At 31.9% G+C, this 25,980-nt stretch overlaps 3 protein-coding genes across 3 annotated transcripts; 2 read left to right on the top strand and 1 right to left on the bottom strand.

Moving 5' to 3' along the window:
- The first annotated feature begins 4,618 nt into the window (after positions 1-4,618).
- On the top strand, positions 4,619-6,168 carry LOC124911501 (UDP-glycosyltransferase 88F4-like). The gene is made up of 2 exons (XM_047451997.1): positions 4,619-5,339; positions 5,399-6,168. Exons 1-2 carry the CDS (start codon positions 4,634-4,636, stop codon positions 6,073-6,075), a joined length of 1,383 nt encoding a protein of 460 aa, XP_047307953.1. The 5' UTR covers positions 4,619-4,633; the 3' UTR covers positions 6,076-6,168.
- A 5,181-nt stretch (positions 6,169-11,349) lies between these two features.
- Positions 11,350-12,924, top strand: LOC124911584 (UDP-glycosyltransferase 88F4-like). Its single transcript, XM_047452086.1, has 2 exons — positions 11,350-12,112; positions 12,175-12,924. The coding sequence occupies exons 1-2, from the start codon at positions 11,377-11,379 to the stop codon at positions 12,858-12,860; spliced, it is 1,422 nt and encodes a 473-aa protein (XP_047308042.1). The 5' UTR covers positions 11,350-11,376; the 3' UTR covers positions 12,861-12,924.
- A 9,067-nt stretch (positions 12,925-21,991) lies between these two features.
- LOC124911945 (BTB/POZ domain-containing protein At1g30440-like) lies at positions 21,992-25,465 on the bottom strand. The gene is made up of 4 exons (XM_047452489.1): positions 24,877-25,465; positions 24,553-24,622; positions 23,153-24,361; positions 21,992-22,732 (listed from the first exon to the last, which is right to left on the bottom strand). Exons 1-4 carry the CDS (start codon positions 24,933-24,935, stop codon positions 22,154-22,156), a joined length of 1,917 nt encoding a protein of 638 aa, XP_047308445.1. The 5' UTR covers positions 24,936-25,465; the 3' UTR covers positions 21,992-22,153.
- Positions 25,466-25,980: the final 515 nt, after the last annotated feature.

Below are 25,980 nucleotides of genomic sequence, written 5' to 3'. Positions count from 1 at the left end.
GTAAATTCTCAAGAAGAACGATTAACTATCCGACAGACTCTACTGACTTTTCTAAACTAATCTTAGAAAGCGTCGTAATAGTAATATTATAAATGATACGCATTGGAAATCTACGATTATTGAAAGTTCGACGATTTTTCTCCAACCATATAATCCACCAAAAAATAATTGAAATGATAACTCAAATATGTTGTAGGTTTGTCATATTAGTTGTAGTAATTCAAACTTTTCAGCAACTACTCAAAGACTCGGATATCACCAAATTAATCTTAATAATACTGCACAAAAGACTCAAAATATTAGTCACCTCTCGACAATACAAAAATAAATGAGTTGTCATTTCAACCTCTTTCTGACATATACGACTAGTCATAATACAATTTTTTTATGTTAATATCATCAGTTAATTCTACCATTAACATTAATAATGCTACATTCAATGAGATTTAGGAACTAATAAAGTTAACCTACTTTAATTCTATTGAGAATGATTTGGGTAATAATTTTGTACAAAACAACAACCCTTATTTATATGAGTTTCTACATAATTTTAACTCCAAATGCAAATTTAATGATATCTCAATTATTCTTGAAAAAATAAACATGCAAACTATGAGGCATGGGCATTTGTCACAATCCATAGAAAAAGAGTTTTTATTTTCATCGCGAGAACCGAAACAACAAGATGGGTTAGTAACTCTCTCAGTCGGGAATCAAAATAATAAGATGCGATAATAAGTTTCTGTTTCACAATTTTGCACACATATTTTATCGGTGAAAACCTTAGAGATTTCCACCGGTCTTAGAGATCAAGAACGTGATTCTTGAACCCAAAACACACCTTACGAAACAAGTCGTAACAGAGTCTTACAGTTTTATTTAGTATTATTGAGTTCTACATACATATTAAACATATAAATTCAACATAGTTATCGGTTTCAGTTAAATCTAAGAAACCATAAACATGGATATAATTTCATTTTTCTCATACAAAAAAATAAAAGGATCGAAACAAACTTAAATTAATGATGCATTTGTCAATTTCTTATGCACACTCTTAATTTCTATATTTTATTTATAACAACTACCAAATAGTCCTTAATTATAATTTATAAGTCTATTTTTTTTTTATATTTAAAATTATAAGCTACAATCAATTTGGCCAACCTAACTTGACCTAATTCGACTCGTTACACATCAGCTATTGAATTATTTGGTAAGTTTTAAAGGTTTTGGACGACATGATAAAGTATGATTAATAAAAAAAAACATGTCTCTCATATTTTATAATTTCTTGTAGAAAGAATATAATTTTAAACTAAATAGATGTAATTTAATGAGTAAATGATATATGCAAAATAAGTATTGAATATCATTAAAATCAGGGGTAAGATTGACATATATCCTTAGGGTTTGCATAGGTGTTTCCCATGATAATGATGTATACAAAAAAAAAAATATTTACCTAATCAATGACCAAATAGTGTTACATGATATATATATATTATATAAACCCAATTAAAAAAACATTCTTCAAACGAGGTTTGGCCTCTTTCTCCTATAATAAATTAATATAAAGTTTTTCCACAAACATAAACCAAACCAGAATCTCTTAATTTGTTCATTTGAAACCTTGGAATGAAGAAGAAGAACACAATTGTTCTATACCCATGTTTCGGCATGGACATGTTTGGTCAATGTTTGTTCTATACCATCATAATTATTTTGGTTAATTGATGAAAGAGTATTAAAAAAACACCTTGAGCAATCAAGCATGTCTTATATATATGAAATGTTCCATCAGGGTGAAGCTTAAGTCATTTAGAACAAATAGATGTCTTACCGGGAGGAAAATCGGGTTTATTATTCAATTTAGAGCTCCCAATTCAAAAGTCATAGCCTGTCTCCAATTAGAATCATGAGATGCTTGTTTATAAGAACTTGGTCCCGGTAAATTAGATATGTGCCAAGAAAAGCCATATATGTTTGATTATTGCATGGTAAGTTTAAAAAGGGTAAGTATTAGGTGTATGTGGAGATGTAAGTGATTTTGATGAAGATAATATTGGAATAAAAATATTAGACATAACAAAGTGTTGGATTCACATGTTTAGATTTAATTCTCGTACTTCGAAAGGAATCACATGTGGAGTAGTATCAGTTAGAGCATCTGGTGGTAGTGGTAGTGAATATGTAATAGACAATGAAGGAGGGTCTACTACATGACATGAACTTCTCCCTTTACCAACATCTCTTCCCTTTGTATCAAGCCAAGATTCAAGGTTGTGGTCTTCCATTCTATAGTTAGAACAATACAGAGGGGATTTGTTAACAAACTCCTTGTTTGTATTGCGATCGGGACCCTTACCACGTCGTTATACCTCCCATCATTTTTTTTTTTGCATATTGATCCTTATACAGGGGCGGTGCCAGGATTTGAAACCTACCCGGGCTAATTTTTTATTAGAAAAATCTATCCGGGCTAGTTTTATAATAATGTCTTTTAGCGACGGAAAAGAACCAATAACGGCGGTAATCTACCGTCGTTATTGATAAAAATACACAGATTGTTTAAGGCTACCCGGGCTAGCCCGGGCCGGCTTGTACTTGGCTCCGCCCCTTACAGCCATTGCAGAGTGTTCGGCCTTCTCAGGATATAAGGCTTGGATTTTCAATTGTTTTTTCACTTTAAAAAGTTTAAAACTATTGAGAATACCTTGTTTAATGTCGGGAGGGGGTCCATAACTACAATTTACCCATCAAAAACTGTATCAACTTATTATCACACATATCAACAATTTCTTTAGTTGCACTAAGAATACAGATTAAGTTACAAATACAAGTAGGAGTCGGTTGTAGACATTGCAGCTCATTCCAAAACTTTTTCAGCTTAGTAAAATATTTTTCAAAACTCATTGTACCTTGAGTAACATAGGTAAAAATAAAAACTTCATTTATATTCTTTTTCAAAAGAGTTCAGAATCCAATACCTGACCATACAGTCAGTCTTATCCCATTGTTCGATATTAACCAAGTTCTCAGTTGGCCTTTTGCACGTGCCGTTGATGAAACCAAGTTATGATTTCGCACCAAGAGTTATTCTCCTTGTTCTAGGTCATGTAGTTACTAGAATTAGGAATGGTAGATACCATTTTGGAGCTAGGGTTATCGGTATATTGTATGTGGAAAAGTGAATCGACGACGAAAAACTCTGTCGAAGTAAAGACATTAGAGTTTTCGGTATTAACCATTGCAGCTCTAATACCATATAACAAACAAAGCACAAAAATGATGAAATTTCTTATATATTTCATTTGAGGTATGAGTCTCTATTTATATACACTAATTCAATGTTAGATTTAAGAATGAATTTGGTAAAGGAATATATGGAAATGAAAACGTTAGAATCTAATAAAAAAGAATAACCTTATTAAGTTATTAAAGTGCCATGTGAATGAGTAGGGACCAATTTCATGCCTACCCAAGTTTCAAAACAATTTTCTCAATATACTCACCTTTATTTTATTCCCAAAATACTCACATTTCCCTTTCTCAACCATTAATTAACCCCTTAAATTTAAGCTCTCTAAACTCATTAATTATTTACTTTATAAATATATAAATATATAATTAAAATTAATAATACTTAATTAAATAATTTAAATATTAAAATAAAATATATTACCGCACATATTAAAATAACACATATATTTTATATTTATTTAATTTTATAAATATAATATATATATTATTAAAACTAAACACTAAATTAAATCATTTAAATAAATATTATAAACCAAAATAACATACATTAAAATAAAATACATTACATAAACATTACAATAAAATATATTACAAAAATATTAAACAAAATAAAATATATAATAAATATTAATCACTTTAGTATATCGCAAACTTCGTCTTTGTATGTTCTTTTTGTCTGTATTATCCACACACTATCATTTTTCAAGAATTGTCCATTTTAGTTCAAATACGCAAACTTTAACCTTTCTCACCAGACTTTTTTTTTCTTCTTCCAGTCTTAATTTGGCGATACATTTCTCAATTATTTGCGAGTAGTATTGACCAATATGTTTAATTAAAAATTGAGTTAAAGTCTGTATATTTCAAATTTTACAAAGTGTTAATAAATTAAGTTAATATTATTTATCAAACTAAAAATTAAATTGACAAGTCATTACAAAGATAAAACATGAATTGTAAGATAAAATATTTAGTTTATAATACTTATTATAATTACTTAATTTAATAGGTTTAATTTTAATTTTATATTTATAAAATTAAGTAAAAATATAGGTGTTATTTAAATATTTATGTAATATATTTAATTTAAATATATAATATTTAAATTATTTAATTAAGTATTATTAATTTTAATTATATATATTATATATCTATAAAGTAAATAATTAATGTGTTTAGTGAGATTAAGTGTTAACGAATGTTTAAAGAGGGAAAAGTGGTTACTTGGGGAATGAAATTGAAAAGGTGAGTTGACATGGAATTGGTCCGATGAATGAGGTCGATGAATGAGGTGTCTTCCTCTTCCAGCTGTTGTTGCTACAAACACAAATAAATTTGTCAATTCTTCTTAGGCTCTCTCTGTTTTGGAATGGAAAACGAGACGATTGTACTGTACCCATCTCCCGGCATCGGCCATGTTTGGTCCATGGTTGAGCTAGCAAAGCTCATCCAACGCCGCCAACCAGACAAAGTTTCAATCACAATTCTCATCACAAACGGCTTCATGGATTCACCATCTCTCCTATCTTACCTCCACCGCATCACTCTTTCCCACTCATCAATCTCCTTCCGCCGCTTCCCCTCCATCTCCGTCGCCGACTTCTTAGAGTTCATCCGTCTAAACGATCCAAATGTTCGTCAATCCCTATTAGAAATCTCTAATACCTCCTCCATCAAAGCACTAATAATCGATTTCTTCTGCACTTCCGCCCTTCCAATCGCAGCCCATCTCCAAATCCCCGTTTACTATTACTTCACCTCAGGCGCATCCGCCCTCGCTGCTTACCTATACTTTCCCACCATTCATAAACAAGTTTCAGGCAGCTTTCGAGATCTCACCACCACCGATATCAACATCCCTAGCCTTCCGCCGCTTCCAGCTTCCCACATGCCAGAACCCATTTTGGATAGGGCCGATCCGGCTTATGAAGCCATATTGTCTTTTTGCCTCAGCCTGCCCAAATCAGATGGGATTTTGGTTAACTCCTTCCCGGAGCTGGAAACTGCTTCTGTCAAAGCCATCGCCGATGGGTTATGCACGCCGGACGTCACCACCCCGCCTATCTATTACGTCGGTTAGTATAACTAACTCTTTATTCATGTATTAGATTCAAACTAATCCTTATAAAAACAGGACCATTGATTTCCACTGCAATCGACGAGAGTGAAGCGATACAACATAAGTGCTTATCATGGCTCAATGAACAACCCACCAAGAGTGTGGTCTTCTTATGCTTCGGAAGTCGTGGTTCATTCTCGTCTGCACAATTGAAGGAGATTGCTTTTGGACTCGAGAGAAGTGGGCATAGATTCTTATGGGTGGTGAAGCAACCTCAAGAGAACAAAACCAACAAACAAATTCACGAATCGAAGCTTTCGGTTGATCTGGATGAACTTATGCCGGAAGGGTTCTTTGAGAGGACTAAAGACAGGGGCTTAGTGGTCGAGTCGTGGGCACCGCAAGTGGAGGTGTTGAATCATGAATCGGTTGGTGGGTTCGTGACTCACTGCGGATGGAACTCGGTGCTGGAGGCTACTGTAGCTGGAGTGCCGATGGTGGCGTGGCCATTGTACGCAGAACAACATGTGAATAGGGTTGCTATGGTGGAGAATATGAAGGTTGCGATAACTGTGGAAGAAGGAGATGATGGTATTGTGAGTCGTTTTGAATTGGAGAAACGGGTAAAGGAGTTGATGGACTCCGACTCTGAGATTGGTCGACGACTTAGGGAGACGATTGAGAAGATGAAGGAAAGCGCTTTGGCCTCGTCCACGGTTGTTGATGATTTTCTTAATCTCATCTTGTCCTAATAATTTTACAATTCTTAGTTTCAGTTTTTCTGAATAATTTATGTTTGTTGTTTTACCAAATAAGTTCAATTGAAATAAGGCTGGGGGCAAGACCAGCTACGTGTTTACATCTTTAAGACTCGGTTTCGTACATCACAATTAGTCTGAGCCCATGTCTTACCTTCCACTTGAATGTTGTTTTCAAGTTAGGAGATAAGAGATTTTAATTTAAGCTTGATCCTAGTATTTTATTTTTTTGAATTTAAGATAAAGTGAAGAGTCAGTTCTATAGGGAAATTGTCTCGTCTTAAATTGTCTTAAATTGAGATTAAAAAATGAAATAAAACTTAATAATAATTAGACATATTTTGACTATTTTTAAAATTCGTCACTTAGTTTAGTTCTCGATAAACTAAGAAAATAAAAATAAAATTTACACTGGCATTTTTTATTTTATCATAGCAAGTTACACAATTTATTTTTAATTTAAATCTAAAACTTATATCATTTCTCTGTATTAGATCCTACTCATGTCATAGTCCAAGATCTAAAGGATAAATGTTTTTTCATTCCTAAAATGTATCTAGACTAAGACATTTCGATATATAGAATTTTATTTCAGTTTAGTCGAGTTACATACAGCGTATTTGGCAAATATGGACCTAAACCGATAAACGATTCAGATCAGAATGACTTAAATATACAAAATGTAAAAAAAAAAAAAAAAAAAAAAAAAAAAAAAAAAAAAAAAAATTAAGTAAATCAAAATTCAGAAATAATTCAAGAATCCTCATGTTTTCCTTATATTTACACATATAGCACAAATTACCAACCCCGTAAATTAGGTTAAATGACATAAAATGATCCATTTGTCCCTAACTAAAATTTTCAAATTACATAAATTGTAGAGCATTATTCCGAATTATTTTTTTTTTTCAAATTTTTAAAAAATAGTTATGTCTACAACCGATTCTCCATTAGTTCAATCACCTATCGAACACACAATCATCACTTTCATCAATTCTTAGTTTCTGTTCCATTTATACTTCTCATTTGTTCATTAAAGATTTATATATATATATATATATATATATATATATATATAAATATAAGAGAATAAAATAATAAAAAAAAGCCATATTTGAATAGTTATTTTTTAAAATTTATTATTATTTTTTGGCATGATTTTATTTATTTATTTATTTATTTATGTGGCACATGTGGCAGAACACATTAGATTCGTGGTCTTATTTTCATTATATTTTTGTTGCCTTAATTTTATTTATTTATCCTTAAAATAAAAAACATATTTCCTTTTTTAATATTTCAATATTTATGTAACTTTTTAAAGATTAATCTCATAAAACTATTTAATTTTGTATCATGAAATTTATGAACAGAACATGCTTAATTTTATTGACAATGATTTTGGTAATAATTTTGTACAAAAACAACTATCCTTGTTTATATGAGTTTTCACATAATTCTTAACTCCAAATGCAAATGATATATCAATTATTTTGAAAAAAATAAACATACAAACTATGAGGGTTAATTAGAATATAAAAAGAAAAGTTGTATTGAATATTATAATTTATAAGTTATAAAGAAATTAATATAATAATATTATTATATATTATAATATTCCTCTTCAAACTTAAGATAAAGATGACTGGAATAATTTGAAGTTTTTTCAAATTTTATAAACTCGTGTTCAAGATGAAAAATATTTGAATAATTGGAGGTTTCTTAAAATTTTATAAACTCGGGAGCTTCATCCTTGGATGATAGTGTTGATCGATAAACTAGCAAAATAAAAAATGTAAAATTCATATAAAGTATTTTTATTTTCACTAGGAGGACAAGAATGTGATAATAAGTTTCTTTTTAAATTGTTCACCTATTTTATGAATAACATGTTAGCATGCCAAGAAGATCTTCGTAATACTTCACAACCTCTTTGAGAATGTCTTTGTGTCCGTTCAGAGTGTCTCCATATTGATCTTTCATTTCTAAGATTCTTATTCTTGAACTTGTTGGAGAATAACATAGTGTGTTTTTTCAAGATAGAGATCCTCTGCTACTAATTAACCATGTTCCCTCTATTCCTCTCACAAGAGGATAAATTAGGAAAAAAATGTAAAAAAATGTTTTCTTTTTTTAATATTCAAATATATGTGAGAAGAAACACCGGAACAGGTGGGATCCGGTAGTAGAGGATCCCATATGGTTTTTCATATGGTGAGTTAAAGTTGTTCAAATTTACACTTAAAAAGAAATGTTCATCTGTGCATTGATTTTATGAAATTTGGTAAATTCAATTTTATTTTTGGAGATTGAAATTTTTTAAGATTAATATTCTCCATAGTTCTCTATGTAATTTTGGTACAATTCTTCTTATTGGAGTCTTACAGTTTATATTTAGTATTATTGAATTATACATACATATTAAACATAATTATCGGTTTCAGTTAAATCTAAAAGTTTTTTAAAACTCAAGATATCCAACCATAAACTAATTTATTTCCCTTTTCTCATAAAAAAAATAAAATGATAAAAAAAACTTAAATTAATGATAGATGCATTTGTCTATTTTACTATGGTAATAATCTCATCTAAAGAGTAATCTTAATCAAATTAGCATGTAGCCCGTGTATTTGTACAAATAATGATATAAAAATTGAGAAAAAAAAATTATAGTTAAAATGTGATAGCATTGTTAATTTACTCTCACATATAAATTCAAATTAACCACAAATTTTGACTCGGTAATCCGTACACTTTGAAAATTAAACATCATTTTATATATATATATATATATATATATATATATATATATATTTATATATATATATATATATATATATAATTATATATATTGGTTAGTTAAAAAGTTGAACTTATATTGTTAAAATGTTCTGCATTCATCAAATTTGGTGTTGAATTTAAAATATAAAGTCTTATTAGCCTAGTTGGTTAAAGGTTGTATTTGTTTTTGTCATGTTGCAAATTCGAAATATACCTATAGCATTTTTAATTTTATTTTTAACCATTTTAAGTCAACCCACAATCCGACCCAAATATTTATTTATATATATATTAGTTAGTTAAAAAGTTGAACTTATATTGTTAAAACGTCCCGCGTTCATCAAATTTGGTGTTGAATTTAAAATATAAAGTCTTATTAGCTTATCGGTTAAAGGTTGTATTTGTTTTGTTAGGTTGCAAGTTTAAAATATACCTATAACATTTTTTATTTTATTTTTAACCGTTTTAAGTTTATGGACGGGTCAACCCACAATTCGACCCAAATATCTATTTACTCTCACATATATATCCAAATTAACTATAGCTCTCGACACGACAATCTGGACACTTTGAAAATTAAGCATCACTATATATATATTTCATTCGATTTCATTAAAAAAATCTTAAGTTGAAGCGAAAATAGTAATTATTTCCTAAATTCAAAACAAGTTAAATAATTTTATGTAGAGTGTGGAGAATTCATTGACTCTGAATATTGAGAACTCAATCATAAGTATATGCAATTCCATTGTTTCTATCATCCTTATACTTGTTTATATGTTTAGTTTTAGACATATTTCTTATTAAATAATCTACCTTTAAAAATTATTCATGTCTATCATTATTAACATTTGGGATATTTATTTATTTGCTAAATACTTAGGAACTTATTTCACATGTTAGTAAAAAAAAACCTACAATTAAGTTAATTAAATTAACTTGGTATTCTACTATTAACTTTTAGTTTATTGTTTAAACATCCAAAACATATTATAGAAGGTGGCTTACTATAATCAAATTAAATCTACCACCATTATTATACAAACTCTTAATTTCTTTCATATTTTATTTATAACAACTACCAAGTAGTCCTTTAATTATAATTTATAAGTCTATTTTTCTTTATATTTAAAATTATAAAATACGATAAATTGGCCACCCTAACTTGACCTAATTCAACTCATTTCACACGGGAACTATTGATTTTATTTTTAAAAGTTTTAAATGTTTTGGACGATATGATAAGGTATGATTAATAAAAAAAATGTCTCTCGATTATTTTATTTCTTGTAGAAAGAACAAGATCTTAAACTAAATAGATGTAATTTAATGAGTAAATGATATATATGCAAAATAAGTATTGAATATCATACAATCAGGGGGTAAAGTTGACATATATCCTTAGGTGTTTCCCATGATAATGATGTATAATGACCAAATAGTGTTACATATATGATATATATATATTTGGCACTTGTCATTCAAATCATTTTCAATATCCCAATAGAAAAAATATTGACATTTTTTAAATCAAAGTTGTGCATTTGTGTTCTATCATGAAAACAACAAAACTGTGAAATATTAAATAAACCAACACAAATACATACAAAAAAATATCCTACAAAGTCCAGAAATCTTTCAAAACATACACAATTTCATTAATAGTTTAATAAGAGAAATATTTGACCCAAAATAAAATGATTTAGGAATTCGGTCTTGTTCGGTTATTTAAATAGTTATGATTTTGATTATGTGAAACTTTTATAATAAAAAAAACTTAAAAATATATTGATATAGAATAATAAAGTATATATTTTTTAAAATAAAAAATATTTTTATATTTTTTATTAATAAATTAAATGATGTGATGTATAAAAATATAATAAAATAATGTTTAGTTAACTTGAAAATATTTAAATAATCTCAAAGAGGAGTGATAGGAGAGCACATGTCACTAAATCACTAGAAAAATGATAAAGGATAAGGAAGAGAAAAGAGAGACAAAATTTGTTAATTTTTCAACGAAATCAGATTGATTCATAATTCTCTTTTCCAAATTCACTTCTCCAATTATTTCTCAATCCCAAACCAACCCTGCTTAATAATCAAATTTAAAATATTTTATATCTATACGTGGAAGACTCATTTAAATTGGAAATAGAACAATTTTTCACTCAATAAATTCCAAGAATAAACTATTATCTTTTATCACATGTCACATAATACACTTGTTTGATATAAGGGATATTTGAATATGAAATGTCAACATCTATGCAAATTGGTTTCTAAAATAATCTTTAAAAAAAATAAAAGATAAATTGAAGTGATTAAGCTATTAAATAATTAAACTCATCAAAGTAGCCGTTGATATTGATTTTGGTTTAAATAATTAGCATTTAGTGAGAAAGATGATTCCTAACTAGCTTGTTAGATGCAATAATTAGGGTTTAGGATAAGCTAATAACTGATTCTTCTTCTTCATCTTCCTCTCTCTTTTGAAACCCATCCTTGATAATGGAAAAGGAGACGATCGTACTATACCCATCTCCCGGCGTCGGCCATGTTTGGTCAATGGTGGAGCTAGCAAAGCTCCTCCAACGCCGCCAACCAGACAAATTTTCAATCACAATTCTCATCACAAACGGCTTCATGGATTCACCATCTCTCCTATCTTACCTTCACCGCATCACTCTCTCCAATCCATCAATCTCCTTCCGCCACTTCCCCTCCATCTTCGTTGAAAAACCGTCTCCTCAACGCAGCATGCCCGCCGTCGCCTTTGAGTTCATCCGTCTAAACGTTCCAAATGTTCGTCAATCCCTATTAGAAATCTCTAATACCTCCTCAATCAAAGCACTAATAATCGATTTCTTCTGCACTTCCGCCATTCCAATCGCCGTCCAATTACAAATCCCTGTTTACTATTACTTCACCTCAGGCGCATCTGCACTCTCTGCTTACCTCTTCTTACCCACCATTGATAAACAAATCTCAGGAAGCTTTCGAGATCTCACCACCACCGATATCAACATCCCTAGCCTTCCGCCGTTTCCAGCTTCCCACATGCCAGAACCCATTTTGGACAGGGCAGATCCGGCTTATCAAGACATATTGTCTTTTTCCATCAACCTGACTAAATCAGATGGGATTTTGGTTAACTCATTCCCGGAGCTGGAAACTGTTTCTGTTAAAGCCATCGCAGATGGGTTATGCACGCCGGACGCATCCACCCCGCCTATCTATTACGTCGGTTAGTATAAGTAACGCTTTATTCAAGAATTAGATTCAAAATAATCTGTCTTTCCAAAACAGGACCATTGATTTCCAAAACGGAAGAGAGTTCTGCAATCAATGAAGCAATACAACATAAGTGCTTATCATGGCTCAGTGAACAACCCACCAAGAGTGTGGTCTTCTTATGTTTCGGCAGTCGTGGTTCATTCTCGTCTGCACAATTGAAGGAGATTGCTTTTGGACTCGAGAGAAGTGGGCATAGATTCTTATGGGTAGTGAAGCAACCGCCAGAGAGCAAAACCAGCAAACAAATTCACGAATCGAAGCTTTCGGTTGATCTGGATGAACTTATGCCGGAAGGGTTCTTTGAGAGGACTAAAGACAGGGGCTTAGTCGTCGAGTCGTGGGCACCGCAAGTGGAGGTGCTGAATCATGAATCGGTTGGTGGGTTCGTGACTCACTGCGGATGGAACTCGGTGCTGGAGGCTACTGTGGCTGGAGTGCCGATGGTGGCGTGGCCATTGTACGCAGAACAACATGTGAATAGGGTGGCTATGGTGGAGAATATGAAGGTTGCGATAACTGTGGAAGAAGGAGAGGATGGTATTGTGAGTCGTTTGGAATTGGAGAAACGGGTAAAGGAGTTGATGGACTCCGACTCTGAGATTGGTCGACGAGTTAGGGAGACGATCGAGAAGATGAAGGAAAGTGCTTTGATCTCGTCCACGGTTGTTGATGATTTTCTTAATCTCATTTTGTCCTAGTAATTTTATCATTTTCTTAGTGACAATTCTCAGTTTGAATACTCTATGTTTGTTGTTTTACCAAATAAGTACAAATGAATTCAAGGGCGTTTTTTACATGGCAATTAATATGAGGTACATGTTTTAATGCTCAAGACTACGGGTGAGCATAATATGGGTTTACCCAAACCCAAACCTAACCCAAACCCAAAATATTAATTTGGGTTGGTTAGTATGGGTTGGGTTGAGTATGGGTTGAGTTAAATTTGGGTTGGGTTTAATTTGGGTAGGGTTAGAGTTACCAAAATTACCCAAATTATATAAATTTAGTTTAATTCTCTATTATTAATCCAATATAAACTAATCATCTTCCAACTTTAAGTCGAACACGTTTTTGACATGTTTAACATATTTTTCATACGTTTAACACGTTTTGCACACATCTAACACGTTTTTAATATTTTTAACACGTTTCACTTATAACATGTTTTTCACACGTTTAACACGTTTTTCACACATTAACACGTTTTTCACACATTAACACGTTTTTCACACGTTTAACACGTGTAACACATTTTTCATACGTTTAACACGCTTTTCACACGTTTTCACATTTTTGACACGTTTTCACGTTTTTGACACGTTTAACACGTTTTTGACACGTTTAACACGTTTTTGATACGTTTAACACGTTTTTGACATGTTTAACACATTTTCACACTAATAACACGTTTTTCACGTTTTTGTCACGTTGAACACGTTTTTGACATGTTTAATACGTTTAACGCGTTTTTGACAAGTTTAACACGTTTTTGGCACGTTCAACACGTTTTTAACATATCTAACGCGTTAACACGTTTTTTTATAAGTTTAACACGATTTTCACGTTTTTGGCACGTTTAACATGTTTTAAACATATTTAACACGTTTTGATAAGTTTAACACGTTTTCACGTTTTTGGCACGTTTAACTCGTTTTTGACATTTTAACACGTTTTTGTCACGAACACATTTTTGGCATTTTTGACACGTTTAATATGTTTTTCACACGTTTGACATTAAACATATGCAAACGTATTAAACGTGTCAAAAATGTAAAAAACGTGTTAAACGTGTCAAAAATGTGTTAAACGTATCAAAATGTGCCAAAACGAGGAAAACGTGTTAAACGTGCCAAAAACGTGGAATATGTGTCAATACGTGTTAAACGTGCCAAAAACGTGAAAAACATGTGAAAACATGTTAAACATGTTACAAACGTGTTAAACGTGTTAATAATGTGAAAAACGTGAAAAACATGTTAAACATGTCAAAACGTGTTAAACATGTCAAAAACGTGAAAATGTGTCAAAATGTGTTAAATGTGTCGTAATCGTGAAAAATGTGTCAAACGTGTTAAAAATGTGTTAACATGTCAAAATATGAAAATAGTGTCCAACGTGTCAAATGTGTTAAACGTGTTGAATGTTTGAAAAACGTATTAAACGTGTCGAAAACGTATTAAACGTGTCGAAAACATGAAAAACGTGTCAAAAACGTGTTAAACGTGAAAAACGTGTTAAACGTGTCAAAACGTGTTAAACGTGTCAAAACGTGTTAAACGTGTTAAACGTGCCAAAAATGTGAAAAATGTGTGAAACGTGTCAATAATGTGAAAAACGTATTAAACGTGTCGAAAACGTGTTAAACGTGTCAAAACGTGTCAAAAACATGGAAAACGTGTTAAACGTGTCAAAACGTGCCAAAAACGTGAAAAACGTGTGAAACGTGTCAAAAATGTGAAAATATGTTAAACGTGTCAAAACGTGTTAAACGTGCCAAAAATGTGTCAAAATGTGTTAAACGTGTCGAAAACGTGAAAAAACATGTCAAAACGTGTCAAACGTGTCAAACGCGTCAAAAACGTGTTAAACATGCCAAAAACATGAAAAACGTGTTCAACGTGTCAAAAATGTGTTAAACGTGCCAAAAACGTGTTAAACGTGTCAAAAACGTGTTAAACGTGTGAAAAACGTATTAAAAATGTCAAAACGTGAAAACGTGTTAAACGAATAAAAATGTGTTAAATGAGTCAAATACATGTTAAATAAAAAATAAAAATAAAATAATTTGGATTACCCAACCCATACTCAACCCAACCCATATTAGTAAATAATATGGGTTGAATTATGGGTTGGGTAAATTTAATTTGGGTTGAATATGGGTTGGGTAATACGGGTTGGGTTTACCCGTTTGCTCACCCCTAGGCAGGACACAAATCTATATATATATAATGATGCTTAATTTTTAAAGTGTCTGGATTGCCGGGTCGAGAGCTGTGGTTAATTTGGATACTTGGGTCGGATTGTGGGCTGACCCGTTTTTATATTTAAAACGGTTAAAAATAAAATTAAAAAATGCTAGAGGTATGTTTCGAACTTGCAACCTAACAAAAACAAGTACAACTCTTTAACCAACTAGGCTATAAAGACTTTATTTTTTAAATTCAACACCAAATTTGATAAACGTGGGACGTTTAATATTAATATAAGTTCAACTTTTTAACTAACTAATCTATATATATATATATAATGATGCTTAATTTTTAAAGTGTCCGGATTGCCGGGTCGAGAGCTGTGGTTAATTTGGATACTTGGGTCGGATTGTGGGTTGACATGCCTTTAAATTTAAAACGGTTAAAAATAAAATTAAAAATGCTAGAGGTATGTTTCGAACTTGCAACCTAACAAAACAAGTACAACTCTTTAACCAACTAGGCTACTAAGACTTTATATTTTAAATTCAACACCAAATTTGATAAACGCAGGACATTTTAACATTAATATAAGTTCATCTTTTTAACTAACTAATCTATATATATATATATATAATGATGCTTAATTTTTAAAGTGTCCGGATTGCCGGGTCAAGAGCTGTGGTTAATTTGGATACTTGAATCGGATTGTGGGTTGACCCGTTTTAAATTTAAAACGGTTATAAATAAAATTAAAAATGCTAGAGGTATGTTTCGAACTTGCAACCTAACAAAACAAGTAGAACTCTTTAACCAACTAGGATACTAAGACTTTATATTTTAAATTCAACACCAAATTTGATAAACGCGAGACGTTTTAACATTAATATAAGTTCAACTTTGTAACTATCTAATCTATATATATATATAAAAGATGCTTAATTTTTAAAGTGTCCGGATTACCGGGTCGAGAGCTATGGTTAATTTGGATACTTGGGTCAGATTGTGGTTGACTCGTTTTTAAATTTAAAACGGTTAAAAATAAAATTAAAAATGCTAAAGGTATGTTCCGAACTTACAACCTAACAAAACAAGTACAACTCTTTAACCAACTAGGGTATTAAGACTTTATATTTTAAATTCAACACCAAATTTGATAAACGCGGGACGTTTTAACATTAATATAAGTTCAACTTTTTAACTAACTAATCTATATATATATAATGATGCTTAACTTTTAAAGTGTCTGGATTGCCGGATCAAGAGCTGTGGTTAATTTAGATACTTGAGTCGGATTGTGGGTTGACCCGTTTTTAAATTTAAAACAGTTAAAAATAAAATAAAAAATGTTATCCGTAATTTTTTTTTCACAATTTTTATTATATTACTCGTGCAAATGCACGGGCTAAATGCTAGTGATTTTAATGGTAGGTTTCACCTTTGTACTTTAAAAAAAAAAATTAAGATAAAGCGAGGAATTGACTCTCTCAGGAATCGTCTCGTCTTAAATTGAGACTAGAAAATGAGGTGGAATTTAACCGTTAGACATATTTACCTCTTTTTAAAAGTCGTCAATTAGTTTATTTCTCGGAAAATTAAGAAGAAAAAAAATTTAGAAATTCTTTAGAATTTGATGCTTGGTTACATGTTGGAAATGACATAGCATTATAGTACACATGCCCATTTAAATAGACAATATTTATTCCAAAACAAATTTGACATTTTTTTTATTTTATCATGCAAAGTTACACAATTTATTTTAAATTTAAATCCAAGACTTAATATTGTTTCTCTTTAAAAGATTCTATTCATGTAAAGTTACACAATTTATTTTAAATTTAAATCCAAGACTTAATATTGTTTCTCTTTAAAAGATTCTATTCAATTCATGTAATAATCTAAGAATTAAAGGATAAATGTTCTTTTCATTCCTAAAATGTATCTAGACTATGATATTTCGATAGATAAAATTTAATTTCAGTTTGTGCAGGTGACAAATATGGACTGAAATCGATAAACAATTCTGGCCAGGAATTGCTTAAATTTTCAAAATGTCAAAAAAATAAAGTTAGTAAATTAAAAATACACAAATAATTCAAGAATTGTCCTAAAAATTTTCTCATATTTTTCGGACACTCATAGAAAAAGTTACGAACACTGTTATCCTAGGATAACCTCCCTCGGTCTGGGGTGCGAGGTGCTCTCGATCTTAGGTTAGATCTGGGCTAGGTTTATCGGTCCTCAAGAACATCAAACTAGAGGTTTGGTGATTTCGATTGAGGCCTCGATCCTTTGATCTAAGGGCACGGGAAGCTTCATATAATCCTATGGATCATTTATAACATCATCCTGATGTGTCATTCGATCGGGATGATATCTCATTCAACTTAAACAGTTTTGAGGTAAAAAATGAGTTATTGTTTTTTAAGGTTTAAGGAACTGTAAGGAGATTATCAATAGTTTTCTTATTCTTCATATAGTTGAATGAAACCAAAATATGAACACGGGTGGTTTGTTTTAACTAATTCAAGAAATGAGATTTTATTTTTATAAAAAAATTATTTTTTGAACAAACATGATCGGGATGGCTTAGTATTTGTTCAATTATGTTTCCAACATTTTTATAAACATGTTGGGTTGCTTTCTGGGTTTATTTTTTTGAGTAATAACTCAAGAACAAAAACCCGATTTTAAACATTTTAAAATCAAATTTGGGGTTTCTAATTTAAGTCATTGATTCATTTTGTTTCAACAGAAAACTTATAAATGATCCTATGATCGTTTTCCAATAAAGAAATCAAATAATCGGGCAATATATGAAACTGACAAAACTGAAATATAAAATTTTAATTCAAACTAGTAATTTGAATTATAGTGTGAGTGGAAACTTATTTGGAGTTGGAGAACACTACTTAACTCTTAGAGAAGTTTTCTGAATGCCTGAATTAGAACCTTACAGTCTTACACAAAATTTTCGAAATTTTAAAAAAACTTGAAGAGAGTTGTAATGGCGAATTTGTGTTCGAGAGTGAATCTATTGCCTTCGATTTGCCTAGAGGAGACTATTTATAGCCTCCCAATGTTGGTTCACTGAGCAAATGGATCGAATTTCAATCAAAAACCATCAATTGCGTTATGTCTATTCTTGATCCAACTTGCCCGATCAGACCATGATGAAGCATATGATCGTAGTAAAATGATCACTGTGATGGGGAGATCATTTCAGCTTTCGAATTAGCCATTTTGGTGGACTAACGAGGGAGTTCCATCTTTGAAAAATCAAGGATGGGATATGTTCTTATCATTTAGTCGTCGCGAGGTAAAAAACAAACCATGCGAAACGACGTCATTTTCGGTAAAAAAAATTGAACGTGGAAAGCTCCGGTTGTGTTCCGTCCGCGTTCCGTTGGCGTCTGGGCTAACGGTGTTGAGGTGAGCATTAATCTATTCGCGGCTTCTCAGGCATGCGTCTCATCCATTATGGTGGGCGACGCAACTAGTTGTTGGGCGTTGGATGACAATCTAGCTATCATCCGATGGTTGTGAGGTCTGTTGCACTAATTACTCTCGACAGATTCTGTCATTTTTTCAGTCTTGGAGCTTGTTTGAAATTGATTTTTTTTTTCAATCAATTTTGCCCAATTTTCAACATACAAAATATTTTTAATAAATATGATATTTATTTTGCCTATTTTTTATATTTTTAAATATATTTTGTGATTTAATAAATAATTTATTTGGGATAAAATGGATACAATATTTATCTTATTATTTATTTTAAATCTCTTTGATTTTTTTAAAATTAATTTGAGATAAAATGAGTATAACATTTATTCCTAATTATTTTATTTATTTTTCTTGGTTATTATCTTAATTAATTAGGATTTAATTATCACAATAATTCATCTAATTAATTAATGATGTTTTGGCATTAATTTTAATTCATTTGATTTTATTTATTCAAAATAATTTACAAATTAGGTAACTAAAATTTTAGTGTTTACAAATCCATACAAAAAAATTCTAGTTTATAAACTTTGTCCTCATCCTCTTTTTCTCAAATCCCTTGAGTTGGTTAATAAATACTTCCTCAAGTAGTTTTCCTTGTAGAAATGCATTTTCGCGTCCATATGACAAAGATTCCACATTTGTTGAGCATTTATTGCAATGATCACACGTATAGTATCCTAGTGAGCTAGCTACATGAGTAAATACTTTGTTATAGTCAATGCCATTTTCTTGAGCGTACCCTTTAACAACTAGTATGACCTTATTTCTATCTATTTTGGCATTATCCTAGTGTTTATCAACTTCTTTATGCTCATTGAGTTTGTTTTAAAAACACACTTCACTCCTATCTTTTTTTTGTTCCAATTGAAAGTTTCACTAACTTCCATGTATTATTTCTCTCAATGGCTGGTATTTCTTGGTTCATTGTTTATTTTCACTTGTCATATTGAGTGTAGCTTCTTCATAAGTGACTGGATTAAGAATAAAAAGTAAAGTCACATTATTTCATCCATCTTCTTCCTTTGATAAATCTTCATCAAACACATAGTCTTTGTGTCATTTAGGGGCCTTCTAATTTTTCTTGATTGGACAGTAAGTTGAGTGTGTTGGATTACTATTGTTTCTTGAGAGAAGTTGGAAATAGTATGTTGATTTATTGTTATTTCTTCAAAAGATGAGTTGGAAGACTCAAACTCCTCTTCATTTTCTACAACATATTCTTCTTCTGTTTCATTTTTTTCTTCAATCACACAATTTTCCAAACTACTCTATTATTATAAATTTCAGGCGTTTCTTTTTTCAGTCTTATCAATTTTTTCTTTGAATATCTCATTTTTGCTAACAATGACATATTTTTACATTGAATCATAGAGTTTATATGCCTTAAATTCTCTGTTAATGCCAAGAAATATGCAAATATGACTCTTATCATCAAGTTTATGTCTTTTTTGTACATGAATTAAGGTGTGAGCTATGAAACCAAAACTTTCAAATAACTTATACACCAGTTAGTTGTTTCTGTCCAGAATTCTTTAGACATTTCTATGTTAGTCAACATGTTTCTTACATAGTTCATGATTGTCCTGTTATTTTTTTTTTTCTGCAACTCCATTTTGTTGAGGAGTGAATGTTACAGTCAATTGTTTCTTAATTCTTTTTTCCTCACAAAATTGGTTGAACTCTTTGGAGATAAATTCCCCACATCTATCTGTACGAAGGCAAGTCAGTGGTAGTTTATTCTCATTTTCAACCATTAGTTTGAAGTTCTTAAAATTTTCAAATACAATTAAATTTTTCACATATAAAATATGCTTATATTTTCTACTGTAATCATCAATAAAAGTTAATAGGTGCATTTCTCATCAAAAACAGCTTGAAGACATGTAACTTTAGAGACTTTTTTTTATTCTTTTGATTTTCTCTTCGAGTGTCATCTTCTCAACATTGATCTTAAAGAGTTTATTTGATCTCATCTTTGTGATAATTATTAATCCCTTTCTCGGATGATAGATTTTGCATTTATCGTCTACCACAAGCAACCTTATACCCTTCTATTGTAGCTGATCCATACTTAAGAGGTTAAGTTTCAGCTCCGGAACATAGTAAAACATTTTCAATCAATTGTTTAATGTCATCCACTTTAATTTGGATGCTTCATTTTCCCAATACAACAATTTTTAAGTCATTTCTCATTTTAACAAAGTGATTGAATTTGGTATCCAAATGTGTGAACTAATATAATTCTCCACACATGTGATTTCAGCAGTCTGAGTCTAGAAATCATTCATTACTTTTGAGTTCTGTGTGTTCTTCAATATTTTACTTATTAAATGTCACATCCTTTTTGCCCTAATTTTCCATCAATTCATTTTAGTGGTCATAGTGCTGACTAGTGGAGGTGGATAACCTTGCGAGACTGTTGTCGTTCTTCTTGTACATCCTTGTGAATCAAATACGTCTTACTTTGCCCCTTTCATTTATAAATCAAATCCTCGATTGTTTCTGATAGTTGGTGTGTCTCTATTAAGGATGGCAACGGGGACCCTACCCGACGGGTAGTTAAGTACCTATTCCCGAACCCGATTTTCATTTAACTACTCGATCTCGACCCCGAACCCAACGGGTATCTCTACTTCTATCCCCATCCCCGATTCGTCGGGTACACGATCCCCGACAAGTACCCCATTACCCGATTACAGATTATAAATATTGAAAAAAAAGAAACACAACTTTAATAAATGATTTTAAAATTAGTAATATAGAAATGTTAAAAGTACAAATAAAAACATTACTTACCAATATACTTATTTTGTAGATCTTGAAGAAGATATTGAGAAAAATGAGAATGAAAATTGGAAAAAAAAAATAGAGATTAACATAAAAAAAAATGAGAGAAATAATATTTTGTTATTAAAATAAAAAGTTAAAGTTGAAGATTAATATAAAAAAATATTTTTTTGGAAATATAATAAATTTAAAGTTGGAGTATAGTATTTATGACGATGTTGATAAGATCAAATTAAATGATATATAACTTTAATAAGAAAAAAGTAATTTTACTATTAATATAATCGAGTATCGGGTTTCGCACACTCTCCATCCCCGACTCCGTACCCGACCGGTAATCTTCACTCTCTCCCTATACCCGACCTCGATTTAAAATATCCGAACCAGACTATCGGGTACCCACGGATATCGGACATACTGATACCCATTACCATCCCTAGTCTCTAATACATAATTAAAAGTCTTTTCAAACTAGAGAAGGAGAGTTAATTGGTGAAATTCTAAGTTCTTTCGTGCTCGACCTTTCAAGAAAAATAAAATCAGTTATTTATTATTATTATATATTATAATAGTGACTTTGTCATAAACTTTCATTATAGAAACAAATAAACAGAACATTGAATTTCGCATTGGGCAATTCCTTGCTTAAAAAATGCATAAACAAATACAATTAGAATCCAAACCTGACAAATATGCAACAATCAAAAGTTAAAGACCTACAAAAGTTGTCTATGAATAGGAGGAAGAATTAAAGAACAATGAAAACAACAAGAAGAAACATCTCATCATCTTTCCAAAGGACAGTTATTTACTCCTTCACCACATTGTCTATCTTTAGCCTGATCTATCATCTTCAAACCTGCCATGTTATTCTCCAAATGTACCAAGCTATCTTCTGCATTGCACAAATGAGATTTCATCTTGAACCCGAGTTTCCTCGTCAAGTTTCCCCATAAACCCCACGACGAAGATGAACCCTTTGTTCGCCCGCCTAGCTTAGAAATCTCCTCCCTCATATCGGAACATTCTTTTTCTAGCTCAGCAACCCTACTTCTCATGCTATCCATTCCCTCCTTCAAGACATGGCTTTCGCTGGAAGCAGCCCAACCACCGTCCTCGCTGGATCCCGCCACCATTGCGCCGCTCCTAAGCTGTCTTGAACCGTCTAGGTTGTCTGATACGAGGAAACAGCTGGCGATCGAGGTCCTTAGCTGGAGCTGCTCGAAGAAGAGGACTTGGACTATTACTCTAAGTGGCAGCCTCTCGTTTTGGGCTGCGTGTGTACATGCTTCTAACGACAGCTTCTGGCAGTCCATCAACCTGCAAAGCTGCTCTCTTTCCGAATCTACCAACGACGGGTGTGACTGCATTGTACACGAAAATCAAACCAAAAATAACAACATAAATGCCTTGTTTGATGAAAATTGTTCTGTTTTAAGCTATTTCCAAACAAGAAACCTTGGCACTAGTAGTTCATTTTGGGTTATAAGTATGGTTATTTAACAAGACACAAGGTGTATAAATATAAAATGATATTTTTTTTTTAAATAAATAGAAATATTTAGTTGATGATTTGAATAATGTGATTGAGAAAGAATTGATTTGTGGGTTATTTGAGATTAAACCCAAATCACAAAAGGCTTGGTTTTAATCAAATAACTCTTTATCCCATAATCAAATCTTTCTTCAATCAAATTATCGTCTATAATACCACCCTTCATATGCCAAATAATCTTATTTTTCCATGAGTGATATAACTTGGACACAAATATCGTAAATTTTACCTTTAGGTAAGTGTCAATTGCTCGGTAAAGGCCATCATCCAAAGGCCGAGAATAGTCTGGGACAGAGGCAGCTAAATTCTGAAATCTGGAAAGACTCAAATTAACATCAGAAGCGATTTCTGTTAAATACCCATCAATTAGCTTGGCGACCATTGTTATAGGGGTCAACGAAGGCGAATCAATCAACCGTCCATCATCAAAAGAACAAGGAGAAGCAGTCCCAGCCGAAACCCGATCCATATCAAGAAAATGCTCAAGAATTCGTTCGACGCAGTCCACATTGTAAAGGGTCTCCAACGAATAAGAGAAACTAGGCATTAAGAGATCCTCTAGAGTCGCCTGCTCGAGCTGCATCCCAACTCGTTTCTCCAAATTCGATATGCAAGTCTGGCTCGAACGAAGAATAATCGCCGTACGCAGAAGGCTGCTTAGGAATTTAGTCGAAACCAATCCAGTCCGCATAGGGAGCAATCTATCGATCTCTTCTATCAAAACCTTCTGTTCTTCCTCAGAGGGTAGTGAGGAAGCCAAACGGGTCGATGACTGTCGCCTACTCAAACCGGGTATGTATGTTTTGGCGTAACGAGCGAGAGAACCCGCGATGATCTCTTGATTAACACCGCAAGATTCAACTGACGAAACCAAACGCTTGTAAAGAGGCAAACTCAAAGTAGAGGCATCCTCATACCACCAATCCGAAGCCGAGTTTTTCGGTTTAGCACCCGTGCTTATACCGTTCCACAAAACGCTCCCACACGGACTCTGCAAAGGACCCGTATGGTCCTTAACAGGCCACCCAAATAGATTTGGATCAGTACCCGCTTTGGAGGCTAACGATTCAAGACACCTCTTTGTTACATTGAGTTCCTCTGCTTGCAGGAGAATCTCCTCGCATGATTGGAGTGCTTTTAACGAATCTCGCCAGCTACGAAGAACAACTTGATTGAGAAACATTTCTGTTTGTGAGATGAGATTGCCCTCACCGTACTCTTCTGTCATTTCAAGATGCTCTGAAGCACATCGTAGATGAACTACATTTGAAGATGTGAGTTCGAGTTTGACTCCGTAACAGAATTTGGCTATAAGCTCAAATGTTTTGGCTTCGCCAGGTATGCCGTAGAGCTTGATGATGCAGGTTTCGTCTCGTTCTTCAGCTGATGCTTCTGCAATCAGTCTTTCCATAACCCCACTTCTGGAAAGCAAAGGAAACTGCATAACAAAGAACATAAGTTTTCTGTTCATGTCTATTGATCCTTCAAAAATGATGTTTCTGTTTCATGTTCATGTGTTTCATTCATACAAGTTAAACATATGATCATTGAACTAGTGGTGGAACCACACTAGTGGTGGAACCACACTAGTGGTGTTCATATTAAGTTCTGAAACATTAAGAAAAATACCTTGTGCAGATGGAAGGACATATCACCAACTTCAACAGTTATGTCACTAGGCAAGCCTGTTGTACAAAACCTACAAGAAAGTAGCAAATAGCCACCAAAGAATCAGATTCCAATCGTTTTCATTGTGAGAAGATGATCAATTACTGGTTTTACACATTTCCATGATTCTGATCAGAATGCAGCAGAAAAGATACAGAAAAAACAACACAAAAGAGATGAAACCCTTCAACAGGTTTCAAAGGATCTATACATCAAACATGTTTCAATCAAACTCATCATCTGTAACAAAAAGCTATGAAGATGGAGAAAGAAAAGAAAACATACCAAGCCCGCCCTTGTCTTTGAAAAGCATCAGCTTTAGATCCCAACTTCATACAAGCCATTTCAAACACAATGCCAAATCTGAATCAAAGTAAAACCCAAATCGAAAAAACTATCCAACGATTCAATTCAGAACATAAATCCACCTGTAGAACTCCATCAAACACCATTCACCGTACCCAAACAAACCCTAAAATGCCTCCGAAAACCGAAATTCGCAGAAACCGTAACAAAAGAAGAACCACATTCACAAATAGAAACCCTAGATAGTATAAATCCGATCTCTAACTTCAATGCAGCAGATAGAACAAATAGATAGATCTTGCAAACCAATCGAAACCCACCTCAGAATCGCCGATTCCGATTCAAAAAGAGTGATTTTGGTTGACGAAAAAGAGCAGAAAAGAAGGAAATGAAGATGAATGGAGTGTCAGTTACAAAGAAGAATAAAATAGGATTAATGGCGGTGTGTATAAATTACGGAAATCCCTCGATATTCTTTCCATGTGGGGATGATAAAGTGTGTATCTTGCTTAGGAACTACTCATTGCTCTTCTTCTCGAAACACTACAAAATTATACTCACAAACCCCAACGCATGATGAAGAAGAAGAAGAACAAGACCTTTTCAAAATCCTTAATTTTAATTAATTATTCTTTCTTTCTTTTTATTATTATTATTATTCAAAAATAATAATAATAATTATCTTAATATATATATATATATATATATAAACCTTTATAGTTTAGGAATAAAGGACATTTATTAGAAACAAATGTTTTCAACCATTTTTTGTCACAATCTCCAAATATGCATATATTGCCTCACTTGGTAAGGATTTTTAGTATTCAATTATATTGTTTATTTGATATTTTTTTGGGGAGTCTTGATTAAAAAAAAAAAAAAAAAAGTTATTTGAGATTTGTTTAGAATAAAATTATTTTTATATTTATATGTATAGTTTAATAAAAATAAACTAGTGATATTTTGTATTTTAATTAATAAATTAATCTATTTAATGATAAAAAAAAATGAGTGCAAGTGTTTTGGTTTAATTAGTTTTAAAAAATGCATAACTTAGATGGTTTTAGTTTATTGGCCGTGTTG

The sequence above is a fragment of the Impatiens glandulifera genome, chromosome 8 (assembly GCF_907164915.1).
Source record: "Impatiens glandulifera chromosome 8, dImpGla2.1, whole genome shotgun sequence".
Classification (NCBI taxonomy): Eukaryota; Viridiplantae; Streptophyta; class Magnoliopsida; order Ericales; family Balsaminaceae; genus Impatiens; species Impatiens glandulifera.
This window is presented reverse-complemented; position numbering and strand designations above follow the sequence as displayed.

Bases quoted from the DNA above. Each gene is read 5' to 3' on its own strand.
- LOC124911945 (XM_047452489.1), bottom strand. From the start codon at position 24,935: ATGGCTTGTATGAAGTTGGGATCTAAAGCTGATGCTTTTCAAAGACAA. The intron at 24,623-24,876 runs GTATGTTTTCTT...ACTTTCTTGTAG, and splicing joins CAAAGACAAGGGCGGGCTTG to GTTTTGTACAACAGGCTTGC. The intron at 22,733-23,152 runs GTAAAATTTACG...TGTACAATGCAG, and splicing joins CAATTGACACTTACCTAAAG to TCACACCCGTCGTTGGTAGA.
- LOC124911584 (XM_047452086.1), top strand. From the start codon at position 11,377: ATGGAAAAGGAGACGATCGTACTATACCCATCTCCCGGCGTCGGCCAT. The intron at 12,113-12,174 runs GTTAGTATAAGT...TTTCCAAAACAG, and splicing joins CCCGCCTATCTATTACGTCG to GACCATTGATTTCCAAAACG.
- LOC124911501 (XM_047451997.1), top strand. From the start codon at position 4,634: ATGGAAAACGAGACGATTGTACTGTACCCATCTCCCGGCATCGGCCAT. The intron at 5,340-5,398 runs GTTAGTATAACT...TTATAAAAACAG, and splicing joins CCCGCCTATCTATTACGTCG to GACCATTGATTTCCACTGCA.